The following is a 23,383-nucleotide window of genomic DNA, read 5'->3' on the forward strand; positions in this document are numbered from 1 at the left end:
GCAAAACCAGAAGTTAAAGAAACCTAACCAATGCATTTTGATGAACAGTCACCCACTAGAGCTAATCCAGGGGAACCAAGTCTCTTAAAGGATGAAAGCCAGTCAGAAGTATAAATAAAGGAAGAAGGAAACAAAATGAAGAAGATAGGCCCTAAGAATTCAGTTTCTCTTCCTTGAGCCTTTGCTCTAATCTGTCATGAAAACTAAGGATATCAAAAGAGCTCCTTGAGAGGGGGCAAAAATTTTTCCAGGCCAGTTTTAACTCTGACATGGTTACCAAGGGATGGTCTGTGAGAGGGTAGAGCTGTCTGTTATACTCATTCCAGTCTCCCAAATTGAAACAATCATCAGGACAATCTGTGCTTCATTAGTTGACTTTCTCGTTTATCTCCTTTACCTTGTTATTTTATTATTCAAAAAGAGCTGTAAACTTAAAGCATTCATGCATAATCCCTTTCATAACTTGTATATTAAAATGCTGATGTTATGGATTACTAAGGAACACTATTGTTCTATTTTTCCAGTCAAAAAAGCCAACTTTTATTACTGTACTGTATTTTCGTTATTAAGCCAGCTTCCCTCATGATCGTTGTGCTATACAATAGAGGCATGCAAGAGGCCAGTAACTAAACTTAATAACCTGTATAAAACAGTACCTTTAATCCCATCCTGGCTTTGATATGTGGAGCCAAATGAAAATATATCAAAATTAATTACATTTGATGTATCTCTCCAAAGAAATGTAATTTCCTCTTACAGAGACTGTTTTTGCTTCCCAAGAAAAACATCATGTTGAAGTACAATTTTCTTCATCATGTCAGTCTCACCTTTTTCTGGTCTGTCCAGCATAGGAGAAGTACAAGTATCGTAATGGCCAAAGGCAGACTCACTGGGAAATGAATGAAGCTTAAGTGTCAGGGCTTGGCCTCAGCAGAAGCCTCTTCCAGTGCTGCCAGAAGGGTCTGAGTAGTTTTGCTTTTTATTGAACCCAACAATTGTCTAGATGTGCCCAATGATTGTGTGTATTTCCGGCCCCACAAAACCTGGATCTATCCCTGTAGTGTCCCAGATGTTCGTAAACATTCTTTCCTGTGAAGAAGAAATGCTTATCTCGCCCTTTGATACAGTGTCTGAAGATAAATACATCGTTAGCTGCAAACTAGAAGTATAAAATCATTAAGACCAAATTTGAGGATGATGTAATGGCAGATCATCAGATGATACCATACAAGCTAATAGAACATGGAAGGCTTCCTTTTGATTTGTAGAGAATAAATATGGAAGTGAAATTTCATTTTCTATAGAATATTTTACCAGAAGTATAATATTAAGTTAATGATCCAAGATAAATTGTGCAGGTCAAATTCCACTTGATTTTAAGTGGTTCGCTTTCTGTAAATCAGGCAACTCTCTATGTTTTCCCTGTTGCAGGCGTGGGAGGTCCCAACATGAAATGTGTGAGTTAAGTGTTGGCAATCTAAGAATAGGTGAGTTGGTGGCAAAGAAAGGACACCTCATGTTTGGTGATCACTTTTGCAGTTTGAGAGATTTACACAGAGGCTGAAAGTACCTATGCAGACTTCCAGAAACTCAAGGAAAACAGCAAAATCTTAGAAAAACAAAAAAATCCACTTGGCATTCATTTGCATTTGAATACCCAGAATTCTTTACCAGTTCACCACTTTTTCAAAAATGCTGAAGGGATTTTAAAAAAAAAAAAAAAAAACCAACAAAAAAAAAAGAACTGGAATGGTTTGGCATGGTGGTGGGGGCTGCTGATTCTTTTCTCTGTCCTTGAGTGTTTACTGCCAGGAAATCCTGACCAACATCGATTGCCAAGGGGTTAAAGTCACATTGTTGTTAAATTGGGAGAGAAAATTAGCAGGATTTTGTGCCCTATGTTCAACTATCACAGAGTTTCAAAAACAGGAACCTGGGGCTTTATATGAGGGGACAGGGGAAGTCAAGGGGAAGAGTCACAGGGTGACTTATCAGGGCATAGTTCCAGATAAATTGCTTACATGGAGGTGGAAGAATTTCATGCATACATTCTGTGCCAAGAAGCCACATGGTTGAGCAGAAGCTCGTCCAGGAGTTGAAGTGGGTAGCTCTGGGTACAGTCTTTCTATATGTGAAGAGGGGATGATTTATATTCACGTTATTTTGTTATTAGGTCTGTATGGTATTGATACCATCAGATTCTCCTGGCAGTAAAGAAAGCCAATATATCATTGATAGAAATTATAATATGCTGCAGAACTCCTAGAGGACAGAAATCACATTTTCTGTAGGTTCTATAAAAGCAAGTCTTTCTCATGATTAGAATCTGACCTTCTGGGGAAACAGTACATTTTAACTGATGTGACTGATTAGCTGCTCTTTTTTTCCCTCTCTCGTTAATAATATTTATTCTGAAGTAGAGAAAAAAGAAAGCAAGCAGAATGTCCAAAAACAGTAAGCATTATTTGTTCCTAATTTACTTGAAGAATTAGATAGAGCCACCAAGCAGACTTACTCTTGGGTTCCTGCTCCTGCCATCTTTTGGGGTTGACTAAATGATACCATTGAAGTGAATTTTTTGGTTAAAAAAGGTAAGAATTTCTGGAATAATTCCAGTGAATGGTGTTGAAATAAAATGCAGGCTTGGTAGTCTACTCAACATCTAAGGGTCCTTAGCATTAGTGTTATTTCTTCAGTGTAGACCAGACTTAATAGATTGGTGAAAATCATAGACTTGTGTAGAGATTCATAGTTAGAATCTCCGAACCAGTGGGTCTTAAAGGTGCTTACTCCTGCCACTCATTATACAGCTTCCTCTTGCCCATCAGGAGGGAATTCTCAGCATCTCTGCCTGAAGAAACTCTAGTACATCTGAGACTTCATGTTCAGTGTACATGCATGTTCATGTTCACACATATCCACATGTACACACACACCCCCTCCACACATACACGCAGAGCTGCTGAGAAAGGCAACTAGAAAATCTTCAAGGGAAAAGATGGAAACATCCAATGTAATCTGTTCCCCTCAGTTGAGAAATTTGAGCCTAGGAAAGATAAATGACTTTCCTAAAGTCACATACTTAACCATAGAGCCAAAGCTAGAGTGCAAATACTCTAACTCTTATTCCAGTGCTTTTGGGTAGACACTTATTTGAATGGGAGTGGGGGTTTAACTTATATAGTTCAGTGTTTCCAATGTGTATAAAATGCTGCCCCTTTTCAATCAGAGTAGCCTGGAGAATCAATTTCACAATGACCACATTCCTTTGGTCAGTTCTATACAAGGAAATGAAAGCGATCACTTAATGACAACTTACTTTTGAAGGCAGCCTGTTGCAGACTTGAGTAACTGATGCATGTGTTTTATTGATTATTTGACCCTTACAGACAGATATTTTGAAAAATAACTTCAAAACCCTTTTTTAATTTTGCCACTTTATGCAGTGCTTACCCACAGGCTTTTAAACATCTGGCTTTTTCTGAAACAGATTGCTTCCAGAACATTAAGAAAAGAAATAGACATATTCTTGGCTCAGTATTCCTCATGTGCTTTCAAACTGATTTTTTATAGTTAAGTATATTTTACATGCACACTGAGTTTCATTTGAGATCTGAGTAGATTTAATCTAAAACTGCAAGATTACTTTATGTTCAAGTGGGTGTGTTCAACCCTGAGTTGCCGAAATGATTTTTTTTCACTGAAAGAAGTTTAAAAACACGTTCTCTTGAAAGCCAAGATAAACAACAGATTTTGTATGATTTTACAAGTCAGCAACAAAGACTCTCCACACAACCACAAAACTGGAACTATTAGCCAGTCACAGGTAAAAGTGTTGCACTATAAGTTGAAAGAAAAGAAGAACAAGTTTGGTCAAATATGTTTGGTCCCAGAAGACAAGAGGAATAATCGGGAGGTGAAAGTATTTTCTCATTAAGTATTTTCTACCTTAAAGATTTCAGTTAACAAAGCAAATGTGTATAAAGAAACTAGAATGGTGTTCACACTGAATTGGAAATCTCCAACTCAGCCTCTTCTCCCCCCCCCCCTCTTTTTTGCAGCCATTTGTTATCTATGATATGAATTCCTTAATGATGGGAGAAGATAAAATCAAGTTCAAACACATCACCCCCTTGCAGGAGCAGAGCAAAGAGGTGGCCATTCGCATCTTTCAGGGATGTCAGTTCCGCTCAGTGGAAGCTGTTCAGGAGATCACAGAGTATGCCAAAAATATCCCTGGTTTTGTAAACCTTGACTTAAATGACCAAGTAACTCTCCTAAAATATGGCGTCCATGAGATCATTTACACGATGCTGGCCTCCTTGATGAATAAAGATGGGGTTCTCATATCGGAGGGCCAAGGATTCATGACAAGGGAGTTTCTAAAGAGCCTGAGAAAGCCCTTTGGTGACTTTATGGAACCCAAGTTTGAGTTTGCTGTGAAGTTCAACGCACTGGAATTAGATGACAGCGACTTGGCGATATTTATAGCCGTCATTATTCTCAGTGGAGGTAAGATTCATCTTTCAGTCTTCTGTGAGAGAGGGTGGGGCGGGGGGGGTGAGGGCTGGAAGAATTTTGACTTTCCTGAGCATTTGTCCTTTTCTCTGTACTTACTGCACTTTCCGACAGAAAATGCCAATGGCATGATGTCAGGAGAGCATCACTATACAGGTAAAATACCAGGAGAGAAGATCATAGATTTGTTGTTGGAAGGCTGTGGACAACCTAGGTTTTTCTTCTTTTATCCTTCATAATATTTTTTCAGCCAAATCCAAATGTGAAAAACAAATGCCCTCTTCTCCTTTTTTTTTTTCTTTTCTCTATCTTTTCCCTTCCCTTCTCTATTTTTCCCTTCTCTTCCCATCAGGCCAGTCTGTGCTTCAAGTCATTTAAGTAATGACATATACAACTTTGCTGGAGTCAGTGCACACTTGACATAGAGAAAGTTCCTACCCTACCATCAGAAAGATACTACTTTGAATTGCTTTCCTAATATCAGGAATCAAGGGATATTTATCTACTGACTTCTACCTATTCTCTCAGGTAGATTTCTCTGGTGGCTTCCCTTAGAGTACCTTTGGGAGGTAGTTGGCTATGATTAAGAATATAATCTGAACCAAACAGCACAGAGCAGAGAAATAAATTGAGTGATTTAGCAGTTCATTGTATTTTTGGCCTTGCAAGTACATGATCTAACTAACCAACTCCAAAAGCCAGGTTTTATACTAAATGCTACTTTCATTGGCTTCTCCACACATTTCCAACTTATGAAGAAGAAAGTTTTACTGTTGTCTCCCTTTATAAAAGTTGTTTTTAAGCAGTGAATTTTCATTACTGAAATGGGCTTCAGGCAAGCTTTCTGTGTGCCCTCGGCAGAATATCCTCTGTTGGCAAAAGCCAACATGGGGAGGGATGGTGGTCCTCTAGAGGTAAACTGTGCCTAACTATACAAGATATTGTAAAGAACACACTGCACTCTGTCCTCCTTTGTTGTCCAGTTACTTGAAAGCAAAATGCTTCTGAAATCAGGTGCAGCAAACCTGTGTTAAGTGCCTGCCATGTCCTAGGTCATATTCTAAGCATGTAGTATACATACACTTAATTCCCCAGCCCAGCAAGGTAGGTATCATTTTGCAGACAAGAAAATCAGAGGACTGAATGTTTTAGTCACTTGCCCAGGACTACCCAGCAAACAGGAGATGGGGAGCCAGGCTGATGAGCTCGGGCAGTCTGGGTCCAGGGTCTACAGTAATCCCGCCCTTTACGTGGCTTGGGTGCAGCTAGGTGTCAGTAGGGCACACAGGCTAACTCTGTGGCCTCTGGTGCTGCATCAAGTTGCAACTCATATAAAAGCGACGTTTGGGGAAGTTATGTTTAATGTAACAAAAATTACTCTCCAACACGTTTTAATATCTTGGCTGAATCTACTTAAAAGATCAACACTTGATCCTCTGGGATCCATGATTAATTCAGTAAAGAAGAGTGAGATTCTAGTTTATTTGAGGTTCGTTAGGAGAAGAAGCTTAAATTTTGAAAAACCAGATGAGAAAATGAGTCGTTATTGCTTAGCTAATATTTTGAGGCACATTTTGTTTTTAATGAAGAATAGAAATAGGATTATTAACATTTGATGTATTTCTAAGATTTTTCCCAGGCATGCTCTGAAGTCCATGTTTTATATTCCTTTTCTCACTTAATCATTTTCCCCCTGTTATTACATACTCTGTTCATATTTTTCATTAATTTTTTAAAACAGACGTAATACTTGGTCATTTTCATAATTCAAAGAGTACAGAAAAGTTGAAGTAGAAATTAAAGTTCTCTGGCCTCAGAATAAAATGAGATTAACAAAGTCCTATTTCTCCTCCTGAAAAGTTTCTATGCATGCGCTAGCATATCTATGTATACACACTACCATTTTAATGACTGTAAAATATTCATTTTTTAAAGGGCCATTATATATTTAATTATCTCCTTATTTATGGTTGGTGACTTATTTCAAAAGACCTGTAGAGAGGAATATAGAAATTGTTTTTAGAAAATTATTAAAAATGTGCCCTAAATTTGTGTTTCAGTGAGCATTTTTAAGTGTAAATTTCTGTTCAAATTCCAAATTATTTTCTCATTCTAAATAGCCAGAAGTGGAATTGCTGGGTAGATGGCTACAAATATTTTTAAGTCTTTTGTTCCATCATTGCCAGATTGTCCTCTGCAACATTTATATCAGTTTATATTCCCACCATAGACATGCTAAGGCAGGCATTTGAAAAAAGCTATTCACACATGATTAATCACTAGTCAGGGAAGGTTTACACAAGAAACAGTCATGATACTTCTGGACTTTTCTGAGCTCGAGCAATGTTTTTTTGTTTTGGGGTTTGGTTTTTTTTTTTTAAGATGTATTTATTTTAGAGAGCATGTATGAACAGGGGGAAGAGCAGAGGGAGAGGGAGACTCCTCAAATTGAGTCCCCACTGAGCACGGAGGCTGAGTGGGGCTCTGTCCAAGGACCCTGAGATCATGACCTGAGCTGAAATCAGGAGTTGGCCCCTTAACCAACTGAGCCACCCAGGCGCCTCCAGTGAGCAATGTTGTTTTATGGGCACGTGCGACAACAGGGTGTTTTCATCTAGGAAAAAAGCCATTGCTACCTATAACTCACAAGCAAGGTTATTTAAAAACCAACAATTTATTGGCTTTAAATTTCTCATTAATCGGTCAAAAAATAACAGTGCATAGTTTGATTTAATTTAACAGGTATATTACAGGTTTTGGCTTTTAACTATGAAAATTTTAAATGGTACATTTTAAATGTAGATGCCATGTAAGTGAGTTCCTTTTGGTCTCATACAGACTACTGTAACGGTAGCCAATATCCAGATCTTATAGGGTCTTCACAACAATGAAAGAAATGTGTAGGTAGCAGCCAGCTGTAGATTATTATACCTGTAGATTATTATAATGAGAAGAAAACCCTGTGAATAATTTTAGACTTCCTTAAAGAAATAGAATTAACCGTTGACTAGTTCCCATATCACAAAAGGCAAATCCTTCCCCAATCAAAGTTTGCTTTTGTAGATGAAGTCTACCTACAGGCAGTAGATAAAAATGAATAAACTGGACCCCATGTTTGCTCAACACACAGAAATTTGATTCTCTTCTTTACTCAGAGAAGCCAGTTGGGTATAGGCCAGAGAAAGAACTATTTGAGTCTTTTCCAGTCCAAAGACTGGATTCCAGTAAGATCAGAATCCCAGTCATCTGTAGATGGTGAGGTCAGTATCCCAGGCTATGGTTTATTAGAGTACAATACATAATTTCTCAATGGGTTTAATTTTTTTCCTATCCTGGGTTTTCCAGAAAGGGAAAACATTCATGTAAGCAAGAGGCTTTGATCCAGTAAACAAATTTCTGATCCTATGTAATCTTGATAAAGAGTGGATCATTGTCTTTTGTGCATTTTATGCTGAAGTCTATAGAGAGCTTTAGTGATTTCAGAAAAAGAGCTTTTGGCAGGGGTCTCACTGACCTCATTCTGAGCTAGCCTTCGAATCACAGAAGAGCTTCATTCTGGTGGAGGGACCATGAACCTAGACTGAAGGAGGGTTGGGGAGATGGACCCCCTTGTAAGAGAGGGGTGGTAAGGAATTGGGAAGATTTAAGGGCAAGGTGTGCCCAGAAAACCTAAAGGGGATTTTTTTTTTTTTTTTTTTTGGATGAAAGTACCTGATTTGACCCAACTAAGTATTTGCTGAGGAAACTGGAGTTGCTATAGTAAGATCACTGTCATTCAACTTCAACCCTAGAAACTGCTGATGCGGTGAGATTTGGTACTTAGATTGGCCTGGTGCTTAGCATCTTTGCTGTTTACTCAGCTCTCAAACCAAGCTAGCTGAGAAAGATGACCTAGTTCTTCTCAAGTTTTTCTCCTCTTTCTCTTCTCCTCTGAGCTCAAGGCAAGAAAAAAAAAAAAAAAATGGGACTACAAAGAACAACAGTCCAGAACCAGACAACAGACAGCACTTGGTATGGTTTTAAGAGGACTCCATACATGTTCTCTTATTAGATCCTGACAATTCCCCTACATTTTTATTCTCATCTCATAGAAGGTAAAGACTTGAGCAATTTGTCTGAGACCTAACAACTAGTGAGCAATGGAACTGGGGCTGAAATCCAGGGATCCTGTCACCTCTCTGCCCCTGCTGCCTCACACCCTGTCCCCTGCTACCTGGTTAATGGCTCGCAGTCACCCTCCTCACATTTGGGTTGGTGGCCACAACCTGTGCTCCCTTCACCAGACCCCCTAATGTTCGGGCCCCTAATTTGGAGGTAGTGCTTCCTCAGTAGTCCTGATAAGTAATAGCTTCCTTGCTCCCTCTAGGATGGGTGGCGTCAAGAGTAATTAACACCGCCTCCAGCGAGGGCAGGTTTGCAGCTGGCGCCACAGCCTCCTGCCAGCCATACTAGCAAACTCCCAGAACTACCCAGCAACCAAAGCCAAGTGTAAAGCTTGTCAGTAAAACTGACAAGCCCCAGGACACTCCACTGGACTCTTTGCCCCCTTGAGCATTTGCTGTTCAGTGAAGAAAAGCATAGGAAGTTTCCAGCTGGAACTGTGCAACAGGAAAAAAGCCCTTTTTGTTAATTCAAAACAGTTTGGAATCCATTACAGTTCTCCCCAAACTTCCAATATATGGGGGAGGAAATTCACCGGGTTTTACAATGTATTTTTGGAGGCAGATTGCCATCACCATCTTAATGACAGAGAAGCTGTAAATATTGATACAATAGCCACAGATGGCAAGGGACCAGCCTCCTCATTTACCCTGTTGAGTCTGGCTTGGTTATGCAAACCACCTCTATGGCAGCTCCTTCATTTTCCAGCCATCCCAGCCATGTTCTTTCTCTCTGAAGCAACTTTGGACAACTGTCCTTGGAGTGATCATGTGTGCTGCTTCTGTTGAGTGGGCAGGGGGGTGCAGGGAAGGTAAGGCACAAGAAAGGGGAATTGTTCTCAAAGCTGTACATTAGCAGACCCAGGAAGAGTTGATGCTCTTTTTTCTTTCTTTCTTTCTTTTTTTTTTTTTTTAATATTTTATGTATTTATTTGACAGAGATCACAAGTGGGCAGACAGGCAGGCAGGGGGTGGGGGGGGGGGGAAGCAGGCTCCCTGCTGAGCAGAGAGCCCGATGCCGGGCTCGATCCCAGGACCCTGAGACCATGACCTGAGCCAAAGGCAGAGGCTTAACCCACTGAGCCACCGGGCACCCCAAGAGTTGATGCTCTTAAGACAGTTTCAGGTCACCTGGGGCTTCTGTTTCTTACCTTTGGTTATAATTGTGTGTGTGGATACAGGTACAGATTGTACAGAACAGAATCAAAGCACAGCATCCAGTTCAGAATATATACCTAATAAATGCCTACTGGATGCATAATAGTGAAATACTAATAATAATACTAGCAGCCATTTATTGAATACCTCACTATATGCCAGAATATATACGTGAGCACCTTACAGACTTCATAATCTTTGTTTAACCTTTCCTGCAGCTCTGCAAAGTCTGTTGTTATCCTCATTTTACAAATGGAGAAAATGGAAGTTTAGAGCTCTAAGATTAAGCAACTTGTCCCAGGTCCCAGAGCCACTAATTGGCGAGGCCACGGTTCAGACCTAGGTCTCTCTGATCTTCACACTGGTGCCCTACTGTGTATTGGGATGTGGAAGCATCCCAGTTAAGTACCTTGGTCCTGAGTTCTTTGTCAATTATCAAAAACTACCTATTTCATTTTGCCTCCAAATATTTCAGTAAAGAATTTTCAGGTTGTAGTCTCAATATCACTTACCAATATCCAGAGGCCTTCTCGAGACACGGTTTTAAACCTAACAAAATGACACACGAGGTTTGAAAATTGCTGTGGGAAGGAAAGAATGGAGCCCAGGATAACACTGAAGACTGGTGCCATGTTCTTAAACTTGTTCAGGTAGCATGGCCCTCAGAAATGATGGCACTTGAGTGTGGCACTCACCACAAAAATTGACGGTAGGCTCTAAGTAACTAAGTGAATACATTCATACTTCATCAGATACCATCTTACACCAGGTTCTAACCGAGATAAGTGGTTGCAGAAGAAGTCTATGAGAAAAATTTGAAATTGTTAAAATGTCCTCCAGTAACTTCAGCTTTTCCTGCCTCTCAGAAACAGTGCTTGTTCTGCTCAAACACTGTAGTGGCAAACACCACACACCAGCTCTTGGGCAGGGTTTGAGGACTCTGAGCTTGAGTGTTCCATCTCTTTTCCCCGTGCGTTAAGGCCCTTCACAATCTTGAGGATATATCCAGCTCATGTGTAGTCCTTCCATATTGTCTGTGGAGCTGTGTCCACCAGTTAGAATGGACAGCATGGCACTTCTCTAGAACAGAAGACAGAGTACAGGTCCCTGAGTGGCCTATGCTTTTCTTGAGGAAATCCCAGCTTTAGGAGGCCTCTGATTCTGTAGGTCCAGCGACCCCCATATCTTCTCTGTCAGCATCAGCCTTACTCATTGACTTGGAGGAGACACAACCCAGAATAATTGAAAACCTAGGTATTAAAAACACTGTGAACACCAGTAGGCCTACTTTCTTCTAACTCACCTTTGTGAGTGAAATAGGCAGCTCTCTTATCCATACAAGTTTTGTTTGTTTGTTTGTTTGTTTTACCCTAAGGGGTAAAAGTTGTTTTTCTAACTTCTTTCTCATGATACTGAGAATAAACAAGGACCTCTGATTTCTTGTCTGACTAAGCTCTGAGCAGGACAGTGGAAGAGTGTTATTACATGGTTTCTGTCTCCCATGTGGGCCATGATGGAATCAGAGAGTAATAGCATTCATTTATTAACTGAAAAGTCTGTAATGGGCACCTACACTGTGTCTACACGGCGTATGACACTCTTCTCCTTCGCTCTTCCCACCATGATGCTGCCACCAGTGGGAAAACCTTTGTCAGGCGGCCAGGATGGCTTTGAATAATGACTCAGTCAGTGTTATCGAGAAATGCCCCATTAGTTCACTCTTCTCATAACTTTGTGGACTTGTTTTAGAGAAAGGTGAAGTCTATCAATGAGTTCTCAACTGGCACACCAATTCTAAAAACCAGCAGGCCGGAGGGTAAGGGAGAAGATGAAACATACTAGAATCATCTGAGAAACTTAAAAATACACATACACGCAGACACACACAGAAGAGACACACATACACACAGGCTTTTGTTGTTTGTAGAACATACAAGCATCTTTTTCTGTGACTGCTTCAGAATTAAAATCTCTTCCTCACCCTGAGCCTGGTAGGCTGGGATCATGTCCGTGAGGGAGCGCAAGGCTGGGTTTGACCTCAGAGACAGACATGGGATTGAAAGCCAAACTGCTGAGTCATTCCTATCGCCACACCAGCAGTTTTGGAAAAGGTTCAGTCAGTCAGTCAGTGGGCCGCTTTTTGGAGCAGTTTATCATTCTGGGTTCTCACAATGTGTGTTTAAACTCTGGGTGACCCCAGGCAGCCTTCCAGACTGGCACAATCCACCAAGACATTCAGACAGATCATCTACGAGTGAGGAAGAATGAAACTCAGGAGGGGTTCTAGTCACTCGTCACTGAAAGGCCAACACAGGTTGTGAAGGAGCCATGCACTCCCAGGGAAAGCACCTATCAAGGGTCTTGCCAGACTGACAAAAAAGAAAACCAGAAGAGGCGGGCTGGGGGCATTGGAAAGCTTTTGGAATCCCAGGGACAGCCAGGAGTTCAGACCCCACGCCCTACCACCACTTACTAGATGTGTGATTTCACTCAATTATTTACCTCCCTGGGCCCTAATTTCCTTATCAGTGTCTTAAGTAAATGAAATAACATTATGTGAAGCCTCTGGCACAATGCCTGGGACATGTTAAGCACACAATAAGTGCTAATTTTCCCTTTTCCCCTGTATGATAGAATTCGAGGTAGCTCTATGCATCTTGCCAGTCCGATTGCTTGCAGTTCCACCAATGGGGATTCTTGAAATCCCTTATTACAATATAAATACCCCTAGGGAGATATCAGCTAATCCCTTTATCAGCTATCACTTTAAGGGGATTAGTTGTGGATTGAGGGGAAAAAAACCCTAAGGGAAAGAGATACTGGAGGAAGAGGGAGAGGCCTGACAGGCTAAGGAGAGAACTCAGAGCCTCCTGGCCCCTTCAAGGAGACAAAGAATAGCAGGAGTGCAGTGAGTTTCCACACTCCGAAGGTTCTGATAAAGTTTTGGGACATTATATGTTGAGAGGTCATGTTTGGAGATTAAAGATCACACCTATGTTTTGAGATCACAAGTTCTTCTCAAAGACACTGGAAAGGAAGATAGGGAGAATTGCAGGAAACAAATACTTGGCTATGTTTTATGTTCAGTTATTGTCATTTCTAGAGGATGAGGAAGCAATGAAGTGTAACTGGGTTAGGGGGAGGAGTGTGTCAGCCTTGATGAGGAAGAAAAAATCATTCTCTTTTTTCTCCAGCCTTCTCCACCCACCCCACTCACACCCCATTTCCAGCTGCTCAGAGCCAGTGTTGGACATAGAAGGAGCAGAAATTAATCTGTATCCCTCAGCTAAAAGGAAGAACACGCTGCTGTCCTGGGCTGACACAGAGAACCCTCAGCAAACCACATGGCTGAGCTTCCATTGAGCAGCCTTTAGGGGGACCTTAACCCCCCACCGGGGTGAAAGGAGACAGGAAAGACAAGGACTTCCCAAGGGCAGGATGGAGAGATCTCCAGTAAAATTTCCACTCTGCGAGACCTGGAAATAAAACAGAGCCCAAGCTCATTTTACTCCATTGAGGTAGCATTGAGCAATGCAAAGGGCTTTGAAGACAGAAAAGAAGAAAGCACTACTCACCTCATTATAATATCTTTGTGTCTACCGCTGTTGTAGTTGGGGAGGTGGATTTTGGCGGTGGCATTTGGTGTGTGAGATGAGGGAAGCTGGTGTGTGGAATGGTTTTCTCGATGGTTTTCATTGTGGTGGTCATCCCCTTTCCCCATCTTGACCACATCCCATGTGTTATTGTTGTAAGGAGGGGTTATCATTTGGACATAGACAGAAAAAGCATTCATAAGGGAAATGTTAGAATATTAACCCACCCCACAATGAAGGACTGGCGATAACATGTGGGTTCACAGCAGAACAGCTCGTTACAGAAGCTCTTTATCTGTTTGATAACATGTTTACAAGACCTTCTGGTTGTGTTGTCCCCTTGCCCAGAGAGCCATCATCAACTGCATTTCTCCTAAAATCATCCATTATGCAAACTTCTGATCAATTTAGACTTGCCTTGCTAGGATTCCTAATACCAAACCTCCAGTACAGTGCAGGTCCCATAGTGGAAAGGGAAAAACATCTGGAGGGGTGAGTGGAGAGATGGCCAAGAAGAAAGGAGCAATTAAGGAAGAAAGAACAGAAAAGATAGAGGACCCAGGAAAAATCAGACAAATGAGAGAAGAAAGGTAGGAAGGAAAAAGAGTCTAGTGATATTAGAAATAGCTACCTTACTAGGTATCAGACACTGCTCTGGCATTTGCCATCTATTAACTCATTTAATCCTCCTACCAACACTATGAGTCACATTACTTGTATGTCTCCATTTGTTAAGTGAGGAAACCAAGGCACAGAAAGGTTAAGGAACTTGCTCAAGGCTACCCAGCAAGTAAGCTTTAAGGCTGGGAATCCAGCTGCTTCCCACTAAGCCAGTAGTGCTTACTCTTGGCTGTTCACTAGAATGATCCAGGAGCTTTTAAAAACCTTGGAGGTCATACCCCAGACCAAGTCAGTAGGAATCTCTGGAGATGGCACCCAGGTATTCGTTTGCAGGGTTTTAATCTCCCCACGTGATCTCAGTGTGCAGCCAAAGTTGAGAATCCCTGCACTCCATCCAGCTCCAATTGAAATTTAACTATGAGAGGAACAGCACATGTAAAACCTTCTTACATTATTTTTTCCTCCAAAGGTAGGAATGTAGAAGGGAATTGCTATAGGCCCTACCATAGTTTACCAGAGATAAAGCTGGCTGAACTCACAGTTTTGCCTAATGCTCACCATGATTCTGCTTGATCAGAAAAGTACTGCAGAAGCCCGAACACCATCAGTTCAAGAAAGAAGTGACTTGAGGTCCCATGCCTTCCTTGTTTTATTATTGCTCTTAGACTGTCTTGCTTTTATGCATTCAACCACAAGAATGAGAATCTGCCTAAACCCCTCAAACATGAGCCTGCATCAGGAATTATTTTTTTGTGTTCCTGAGTCTGTGATCTTAACCAGAATCAGTTTAGGAACCTTCCCCTTCCCCACTGTGTATTTGCCAGCCCAACCCCACTTACACTCCTGACCCCATCCCGGTGGAAACTGCCTTTATTTGGATAAACCAAGAGAATAGTAACATCTTACAGTGTCCCTATACCTAGTTCATTCTCACCACAACCCTATGAAAGAAGTACCATCGATTTAAAAAATTAAACCAAAACCCAGAAAGATTAGAGGACTGGTCCCGAGTCATAAAGAAACTAAGTGGAAGAGAGACAGGACTCGAGGCTTCAGTTTCCAAATCCATTGCTCTTTTTAACACGTCTGTGAACTTAGAATGGAATAAAGGAAATTGGAGAGGAAGTGTAAAAAGAAGCCCTACTTCTCCTTTGGTTTTCATCAGGCACCTGAACTAAGGTGTTTCATTGTCTGTGGATCAATTTACAGCTCCCCAACTACCGGACTTTTTGTTCCCCCCAAATCCCCTAGATACAGTCCTTTTCAGATTGGCCTGTATCAGAAAGCCAATAGACAAAGATTGGAAAAGCCCTAACAGCAGTTTCTAGAATAGAGACAAACACTTGGGGTTTTCTGGCTCTCCTTCAGGAGACTCCACTGAGGCCCTCTGGTTCCCCCAGACACCTCCTGAGAAAATCTGTGCTCAGGAAATGCCTGGCCCAGGTGGACAGATCCCAAGAGGGTCAAGAGAATTGAAATCTTCAGATAGCTCTCCCCATGACGGAGTCAGATCTGGATATGGTGGGGGTTTTGTAGGTTTCCTCATAATCAGCAGCCCTCTGTAATCAGTTCCAGCGCTGTCTGAGTGGGGACCGGAAAGGTTGCTTTCCCAATTCTTTGCAGCCTGGGAGTTAAAAATCAGTAATTGACTCCAGCTTCCTCTAGCGTTGTGTCCTGGAGTGTGTGAGTCAACACTCACTTTCCCAAAAGGGCCTTCTAGGCAGCCTAGGCCAGTAAATAGGGTCCTTTGACCCTGATGCAATTGCAGACCTCAGCAAGGTGCAGGAAGAACATCTCAGACGGGTCTTCTAAAATCAGTATCTTAGCAGGCACTGAGTGGAGAGGGAAAGGTGAGGACCCAGGAGGGCTCTGGGTACTTCCGTAGACTGCCATGGCATATTTGTGGTGTCCAGCTTAGCTCAGCAAGGGTTTGAATGTGTGTGGAAAGAAAGTGTGGAAGGAGAAAGAGGAGAGGGAGAGGGAAGTCCTTCCAACAGGATAGAAGGTGGGAAGCAACCTTGACAAATCCCTTTTGCCTTTGATTCTAGGGAATGCTTTAAGACCAAGGGAAGCTAGCTTTTTACTTTTTTAAAGAAGTCAGTGTTTTAAATTTAAGTGTAAGCCTGTTAATGTACTTTTGTAATCACACTTTGAGTGTATTTCCCCAGTTTAATTATGTGAATTACATATATACAGAATAGAAAATCGAGGTGCAATGACCTTAATCAGTTTGCCCAGGGTCACAGAGCTGTTAAAGTGTACTACTTTTTCCATTCAGTGGTGCTCCATTTTGCCTTGACTGAGGCTCAGTAAAGGGGACAGGGACAGATCTGTAAATGATCTAACTCGTCACTGGAGAAAATATAAATCAGTGGCCACAGAATTTCAGCCATTCAGCCAAACTTCATCTGTCACATAATAAAAAAAATAATTTGCCAAAGAGGGATTTGAAAATCCAAACCAGATCCTTCTCCACTCCTAAAGGAGCCAGTTCCATTATACTGCACTGAAGCCAAGAGTTTCCAGCAAGCCTGATCAGCTGCATTTTAGGGTTTGGTTGTTTGAGCTGTCATGATAAATGAAACCCACTAGATTAATGTAATCTCTTCAGCAGAAGTTTTGACTGATGCTGCCCAAGAGGAAGGAAGAAGGAGATAGGGCTCTAAGGAGTCAGTGCCCAGTTAGCAGAGGTCCAAGGGCTGTGGGGTCCCAGCCTTTGGAGGAGCCACATTTAACACCTGCCTTCACACAAAATGCTGCCACTTCAGATGCACGTGCATTTGCATAGCTGAGAGCTTTTGAAATCTGGAACATTTGTCAGAAAGAGGATCAGCAGTCATTAAACCAAAGGCACCAGTCCAGGATCCGTGACAGGCTAAAGCATCAGGGTTTTCATGATTGCATGGCAATTGTGAGAAAGGCAGGTCCCCCAGGGGCATGATTCTCTAAGCCAGGACTACATCATTTGTTTCATTCTTAGAATCTGAGATTTTTGCTGATGGTTCCAAAGTTAAATATTGGTTGGGAGTGGGGAGAAGGGTGATATGGGGAGGATACTTATAACAGTCAATGGAATAAGAAGTTAGAAAAAAAAAAAATCAACCCAAAGTTTCCTTCTGTAAATAAAAAGGGGGGGAAAAAAAGAATGAAAATAAACTTAATTTAAGAGAACCTTTAGAGTTCTGAAAATCCCACTGTGAGACCAGCTAACATTTCTCTCCTGTACCTCACCTCAATGCATAAAGGTTACTAGAGTTTATTAGATACAGGAAAACACTTTACAGGAGACTTCTTCATTGTGTAGTGATCCTGCCTTTAGGCTTGTTCACCAACCAGGAGAATTGTACTTTTCAATCCAGGATTCTTAGCCCAAACAACCTTCTCGCTCATTAACTCAGCCAACTAAGTACTTCCTGTGTTTCCTCCAGAGGCTCAGAGATGATCAAGACATAGTGTGCCCTCTGATACCTCATGACCTCATAGACATAAAGAAGAAAAATCAGTACTTATCATATAATTTATAAATACTATATACTTATAATACAGCATTTGAAATTAAACTTAGATTTGAATTTCAGTTTCACCATTTATTAGGAAGTAGCAGACCTTGGGCAAGCCTTTCTCTAAATCTTAATTCTTCTCTCCATAGAACATGGGCCTCATGGCGATGCTGTGAATATCAAATGATCTAATGTGTATAAAGCCTTTAGCACTTTCTTTGGAAAATAACCATTCAATAAGTGTAATCTGGGACGCCTGGGTGGCTCAGTGGGTTAAGCCGCTGCCTTCGGCTCAGGTCATGATCTCAGGGTCCTGGGATCGAGTCCCACATCAGGCTCTCTGCTCAGCGGGGAGCCTGCTTCCCTTCCTCTCTCTCTGCCTGCCTCTCTGCCTACTTGTGATTTCTCTCTGTCAAATAAATAAATAAAATCTTTTTAAAAAATAAATAAATTAAATAAGTGTAATCTACTAGTATGGTGGAGATTAAAGTGTTTATAGGGTGCTACAGGGTCCAGAGAAAGGGGGTTGGGAGAACAGGGGAGAGGAAGAGCTAAAGTCAAATAGTGTTCCCAGAACAGAGTAAAACTGGCTGTATTTTGAGGAACAGGTTGAAGTCAGTAAGTTGGATGAAGGGAAAAGAAGACTGTTTCATGAGGGAGGAACAGATTCTGCCTAAGCACAGTCATGACAGAAAATAGGATGGTTGAGGGACTTACTATGGTAATACCTTAATATGGCTGGAACAAAAGGATGGTTTCAGAAAGTGACACTAGAGGATGAAAGGTATTAAAAGATAAACTAGGGGTACCTGGCTGACTTTGTCAGTAGAGCTTGCCACTCTTAATCTCAGGGTCATGAGTTCAAGCCCCATGTGAGGGTGTAGAGATCACTTAAAATCACACACACACAAAAAAATTTTAGGGGCATCTGGATGGCTCAGTTAGTTAAGCATCTACCTTCAGCTCAGGTCATGATCCCGGAGTCCTGGGATGGAGCCACACTACAGGGAGCCCGCTTCTCCTTCTCCCTCTGCCACTCCCCCTGCTTGTGTGCATGCACACTCTCTCTCAAATAAATAAATACAATCTTTAAAAATTTTTTAAATAAATAAAAGGCAAGTAAAAGCCCTTATATAGTGCTTTAGCTTACAGGGAAGGGGAGAAGATAAAATTAGAAAAGGGTGAATAGCCTTCAAGAGCTAAAATTTGGAATCAGCACAAGGTGTCAGGTGTGTGTCCTGAATGGTATACAAAAACCCTGCACCCCTTTGGTGAACTTTAATGAGGAAACCTTATATTCTTTTTTTTTTTTTTTTAGATTTTACTTATTTATTTGACAGAGATCACAAGTAGGCAGAGAGGTAGGCAGAATGAGAGGGGAGAAGCAGGCTCACTGCTGAGCAGAGAGCCTGATATGGGGCTCGATCCCAGGACCCTGGGATCGTGACCTGAGCTGAAGGCAGAGGCTTTAATCCACTGAGCCACCCAGGCACCCCGAAACCTTATATTCTAATCTCAGTGCAACAAACAGAAATTAGAAAATAAAACTTAGTGTTTAGAAAACAAAAACAAACACCCAGACTTTCCATTTGGAAATTAGAACTCTCAGATTAAAAATGAAATCAAGGGGCGCCTGGGTGGCTCAATGGGTTAAAGCCTCTGCCTTCGGCTCAGGTCATGATCCCAGGGTCCTGGGATAGAGCCCCGCATCGGGCTCTCTGCTCAGTGGGGAGCCTGCTTCCCTTCCTCTCTCTCTGCCTGCTTGTGATCTCTCTCTGTCAAATAAATAAATAAAATCTTAAAAAAAAAAAATGAAATCAAGAGTAAGACAGACTATCTAGGAAAGAACTGTGAACATACTATTTACCCAAGCCTGTATGGTGAAACCAAAGTGACAGAGGAAATTTTAAAGTTTTAAATGCATCTATCACAAAAAAAGAAATACTAAAACTAAATGAATTAAGCATTCAACTCAAGAAGCTAGAAAAAGAGGGGAAAATAGACTTAAAGGAAGTCAAAAGAATAAATTAGTTAAATTGAAAACAAAATAGAATTTTTAAAAAGAGTGATGAATAAAACCAAAAGTTGTGCTTCTTTAAAAAGAAAAAAAAGCCTTTAGCAAATCAGATTTTTTAATGAGAGAATATACAAAATAAAAAGCGTTCAGTTATAAATAAAAATAAGGGATTTCAGATTTTGAGAGAATATTATATACAATATTATTCCAATATGAATTACAAAATTTTACTTTTATAAAGAGTAAATAGTCTTCACTAAATCTTGACTAAGATCTTTACTAAAATGATTAAAAAGCTATAGGAGAAAAATTAAAAGTAGCCAAAGATTTACCATCAGGATCAGATGGTTCTGCCAGTGAACTCCAAGAAGCCATCAGGGAACAGATCATTACTACATAGAAACAGAAGAAAAATTCCTCAACTCGGTCTAGAAGGCTAGTTAATATTTATTACCAAAAAAATAGACAAAGGATGGCACAAAAAAGACAACTCTGGACAATTCTCACAAATTTTAAAACCCTGAATAAAATAGGAGCAAATGAGTACAGTGATATAAGGAAATCTATTAATATAATTTATGAGATTAAGATAAAACCATTTGGTCATCTCTTTAGAGAGAAAAGGTTTAAAGAATTTGAGGAAATGCCACAACATTCCTGACTAAATTAATTAAAAAACTTTATAGCTCTTGGAAAGCCAGGGGTAAAATGTGTCCACCATGATCTGTAGTAAACATCATTCTTGTAGTAAGCCATTAGAAGTATTTTTGTCGTGGTTAGGAATAAAACAAGAATACATCCTATCACTGTGACTATTTAATACCATATTAGAGGTGATTGGCCAATACACTATGGCAAGAAAGAGAAATGAGAAGTGTAAACACTGGAAAAGAAGAAATAAATGAAACTATCATTATTTGAAGATGTAATAGGCTATCCAAAATAGGAAAATAAATCCATGATAAAAATTATTTGAATTGACAAAAGCTTAGGAAATTGGAATATATTCAGTATACCAAAATGAATAAATTTTTTGTAACCACCAGCAGGGCTAGATTAGAAAAGAAAATGAATGCTATAGAATACTATAAAGCAAAAAAAAAAAAAAAAAAGAAAGAAAGAATTAAAAGACACTATAATTAGGGATGCATCTTAAAAGATCTGCATGAAGAAAAACATAAAAAGTTTAAAGGTAATTTAAGTTCATCATTTAAAAATTCAGATAAGGAGAATATAAAGAAGAAAGTGAAAATTGCCTCACCACTTAGAAGAAACCCTTGTTAAAATCTAGAGGCTCTAGAAATCAAGGGGCGCCTGGGTGCCTACAGTTTTAAATACTGTACCAGTATTTAAAAACTATGTCTTGTCTCATTGAGAACATATATGCCACGTTAAGGGAAAAAGAAGACAATGCTGGTTTTATTTATTTTTTTTAAAGATTTTATTTATTTATTTATTTGACAGGTAGAGATCACAAGTAGGCAGAGAGGCAGGCAGAGAGAGAGAGAGAGAGAGAGAGGAAAGCAGGCTCCCCACTGAGCAGAGAGCCCGATGTGGGGCTAGATCCCAGGACCCTGAAATCATGACCTCAGCCTAAGGCAGCGGCTTAACCCACTGAGCCACCCAGGCACCCCCAATGCTGGTTTTAAAAGCATATCAACAGTATGGTGAGAAAGTAAGTAGTAAGGTTGTAAAGCACACTCATGAAGAAGAGGCAGCAGCTGAAAATGAGATTTCTGACAGAAACATCCTGGCAGACGATTCCTCAGTGTGGGGAGAGGATTGCATTGCCATTGTGTTATGTCAACTGATCAGGCAGAGTTAACCCCAGCCAGGAAACCATACCCCTGGAAAGACCAGTGATAGTCTTGGTTTCAGCCCATCCTCCCTCCCATATGCACTTCTTGCACACTGTCTACTTACCCTCCCTCCCCACTTATTCTAGAACCAGAACAAAACAAGCCAACAAAAAGTCGGGTAATTTAGTTGGGCTGACAATGCCTCTGATGTAGGGGCCAGAGGAGTCTGTCACTGAACCTCCTGTTCTTCTCCTCCCCCAGACCGCCCAGGTTTGCTGAACGTGAAGCCCATCGAGGACATCCAGGACAACCTGCTGCAAGCCTTGGAGCTCCAGCTCAAGATGAACCACCCCGAGTCCTCCCAGCTCTTTGCCAAGCTGCTCCAGAAAATGACAGACCTCAGACAGATTGTAACAGAACATGTGCAGCTATTGCAAGTCATAAAGAAAACAGAGACAGACATGAGTCTTCACCCGCTCCTACAGGAAATATACAAGGACTTGTATTAGCAGAGAAGTCCGAGTTCACTGACCATGTGTTCCTTCTTCCGATTGCACTATTATTTTGAGGGGAAATCTGACACCTAAAAAATTTACTGTGAAAAAGCATTTTAAAAAGAAAAGGTTTTAGAATAATAGATCTATTTTATGCATATTGTTTATAAAGATACATTTACAATTTACTTTTAATATTAAAAATTACCACATGATGAAATTGCTGGTTGTATTTGAGACCTGAGTCTTACACATCCCCCACTTTACCCCCACCACAAGGCTTATTTCCTTTTAAGTCCGTTCTTTATTTCTTCCCTTTTTTCTTCTTTCACTTTTCTCCTTCTTCTTCTTCTTCTTCTAAGATTTATTTATTTGAGAGAGAGTATGAGTGGAGGGAGGAGCAGACTGAAAGGGAGAGAACAGACTCTCTGCCTCAACCAACCGAGCCACCTAGGCACCCCATTTTCTTTCTTACACGTTTTTAAAAATGTGAATGGCACTGCTGACCAACTTTCATTCTCAGTAGATTAACTTTTCACTCCATTCACAACATTTCTGAACCCTCCCATCTGCCTTAACAATTACAATTAAGAAAAGAAGGGAAACCTCAGGACCAAAATCTTTTCAGAGCATGTGTTTCTTAACCCTGGATGTGCACATCTGGAGTACAGCCCTAGCCTACCAAGAATCCAGTCTTCTTCCTCTAACCCTAGTCAGGATTTCCACTCACCGTGAGCAGCCTGCTGACGGGACACCGACGCATACCCCATGTAGCAGGGTAGGCGCTGCTAGAAGCTGTGGGTATCAGAGATGCTGGAAGATTTGGTACCTACCGAAAAGAAGTTGGAGTTGAACTGAAGGGAAAAGATTGCTCTTTCTTAAAAATAGATTATAATACTCCGTATAATCATATGCCCAGACATGGCTCCAAGTGTGGTAAGGGTTTGAAGGAAGTAAGGATTGATGAAGATTGGAATAGTTAAGTGTGACTCTAAATTCATTAAAGTGGGCCCAGAGGATGTGTTGGGATTGGGATAGGTAGAGAGTAGGAGAAGAGACATTCCAGGAAAGCAAAACAGGAGCAACAGCAACAGGAGGAACCAAAACCAAACATGAATAAGGGAGAAGAGTCACATTCTGGTTCTGATGCACACAGACCAGTTGTTTTTTGTTGTTGTGGTGGTGGTGGTTTTTTTTAAGATTTTATTTATTTATTTGACACAGAGAGAGAGAGATCACAAGTAAGCAGAGGTGGGGGTGGGGTGGAGAAGCAGGCTCCCTGCCGAACAAAGAGCCCAATGCGGGGCTCAATGCCACGATCTCAGATCAGGACCTGAGCTGAAGGCAGAGGCTTAACCCACTGAGCCCACCCAGGTGCCCCTGGACCAGTATTGCTAAAATTATTCCTGTGGTCTTCCTTGGGACCACCTTGCCCAAAGATCTGCTTTTCTAACCTCAAAAGCTAATTATCTGTATCATTCAGGTGACCCATGGCTCCCCAGCATGCAGACGGTATGTTCCCT

General features: G+C 41.0%; 1 protein-coding gene across 5 annotated transcripts in view; it reads left to right on the forward strand.

Moving 5' to 3' along the window:
- PPARG (peroxisome proliferator activated receptor gamma) overlaps window positions 1-22,080 on the forward strand; it is a 132,456-nt gene extending 110,376 nt beyond the window's left edge. For all 5 annotated transcript variants that reach the window (XM_059161769.1, XM_059161771.1, XM_059161770.1 and 2 more), the window contains 2 exons: window positions 4,062-4,512; window positions 21,628-22,080. In XM_059161769.1, the coding sequence (XP_059017752.1) occupies window positions 4,062-4,512; window positions 21,628-21,875 (699 nt within the window). In that variant the 3' untranslated portion in view covers window positions 21,876-22,080. The remainder of the gene's footprint in view (window positions 1-4,061; window positions 4,513-21,627) is intronic.
- The last annotated feature ends 1,303 nt before the right edge of the window (window positions 22,081-23,383 follow it).

This window comes from Mustela lutreola, chromosome 2, assembly GCF_030435805.1.
Source record: "Mustela lutreola isolate mMusLut2 chromosome 2, mMusLut2.pri, whole genome shotgun sequence".
Lineage (NCBI taxonomy): Eukaryota > Metazoa > Chordata > Mammalia > Carnivora > Mustelidae > Mustela > Mustela lutreola.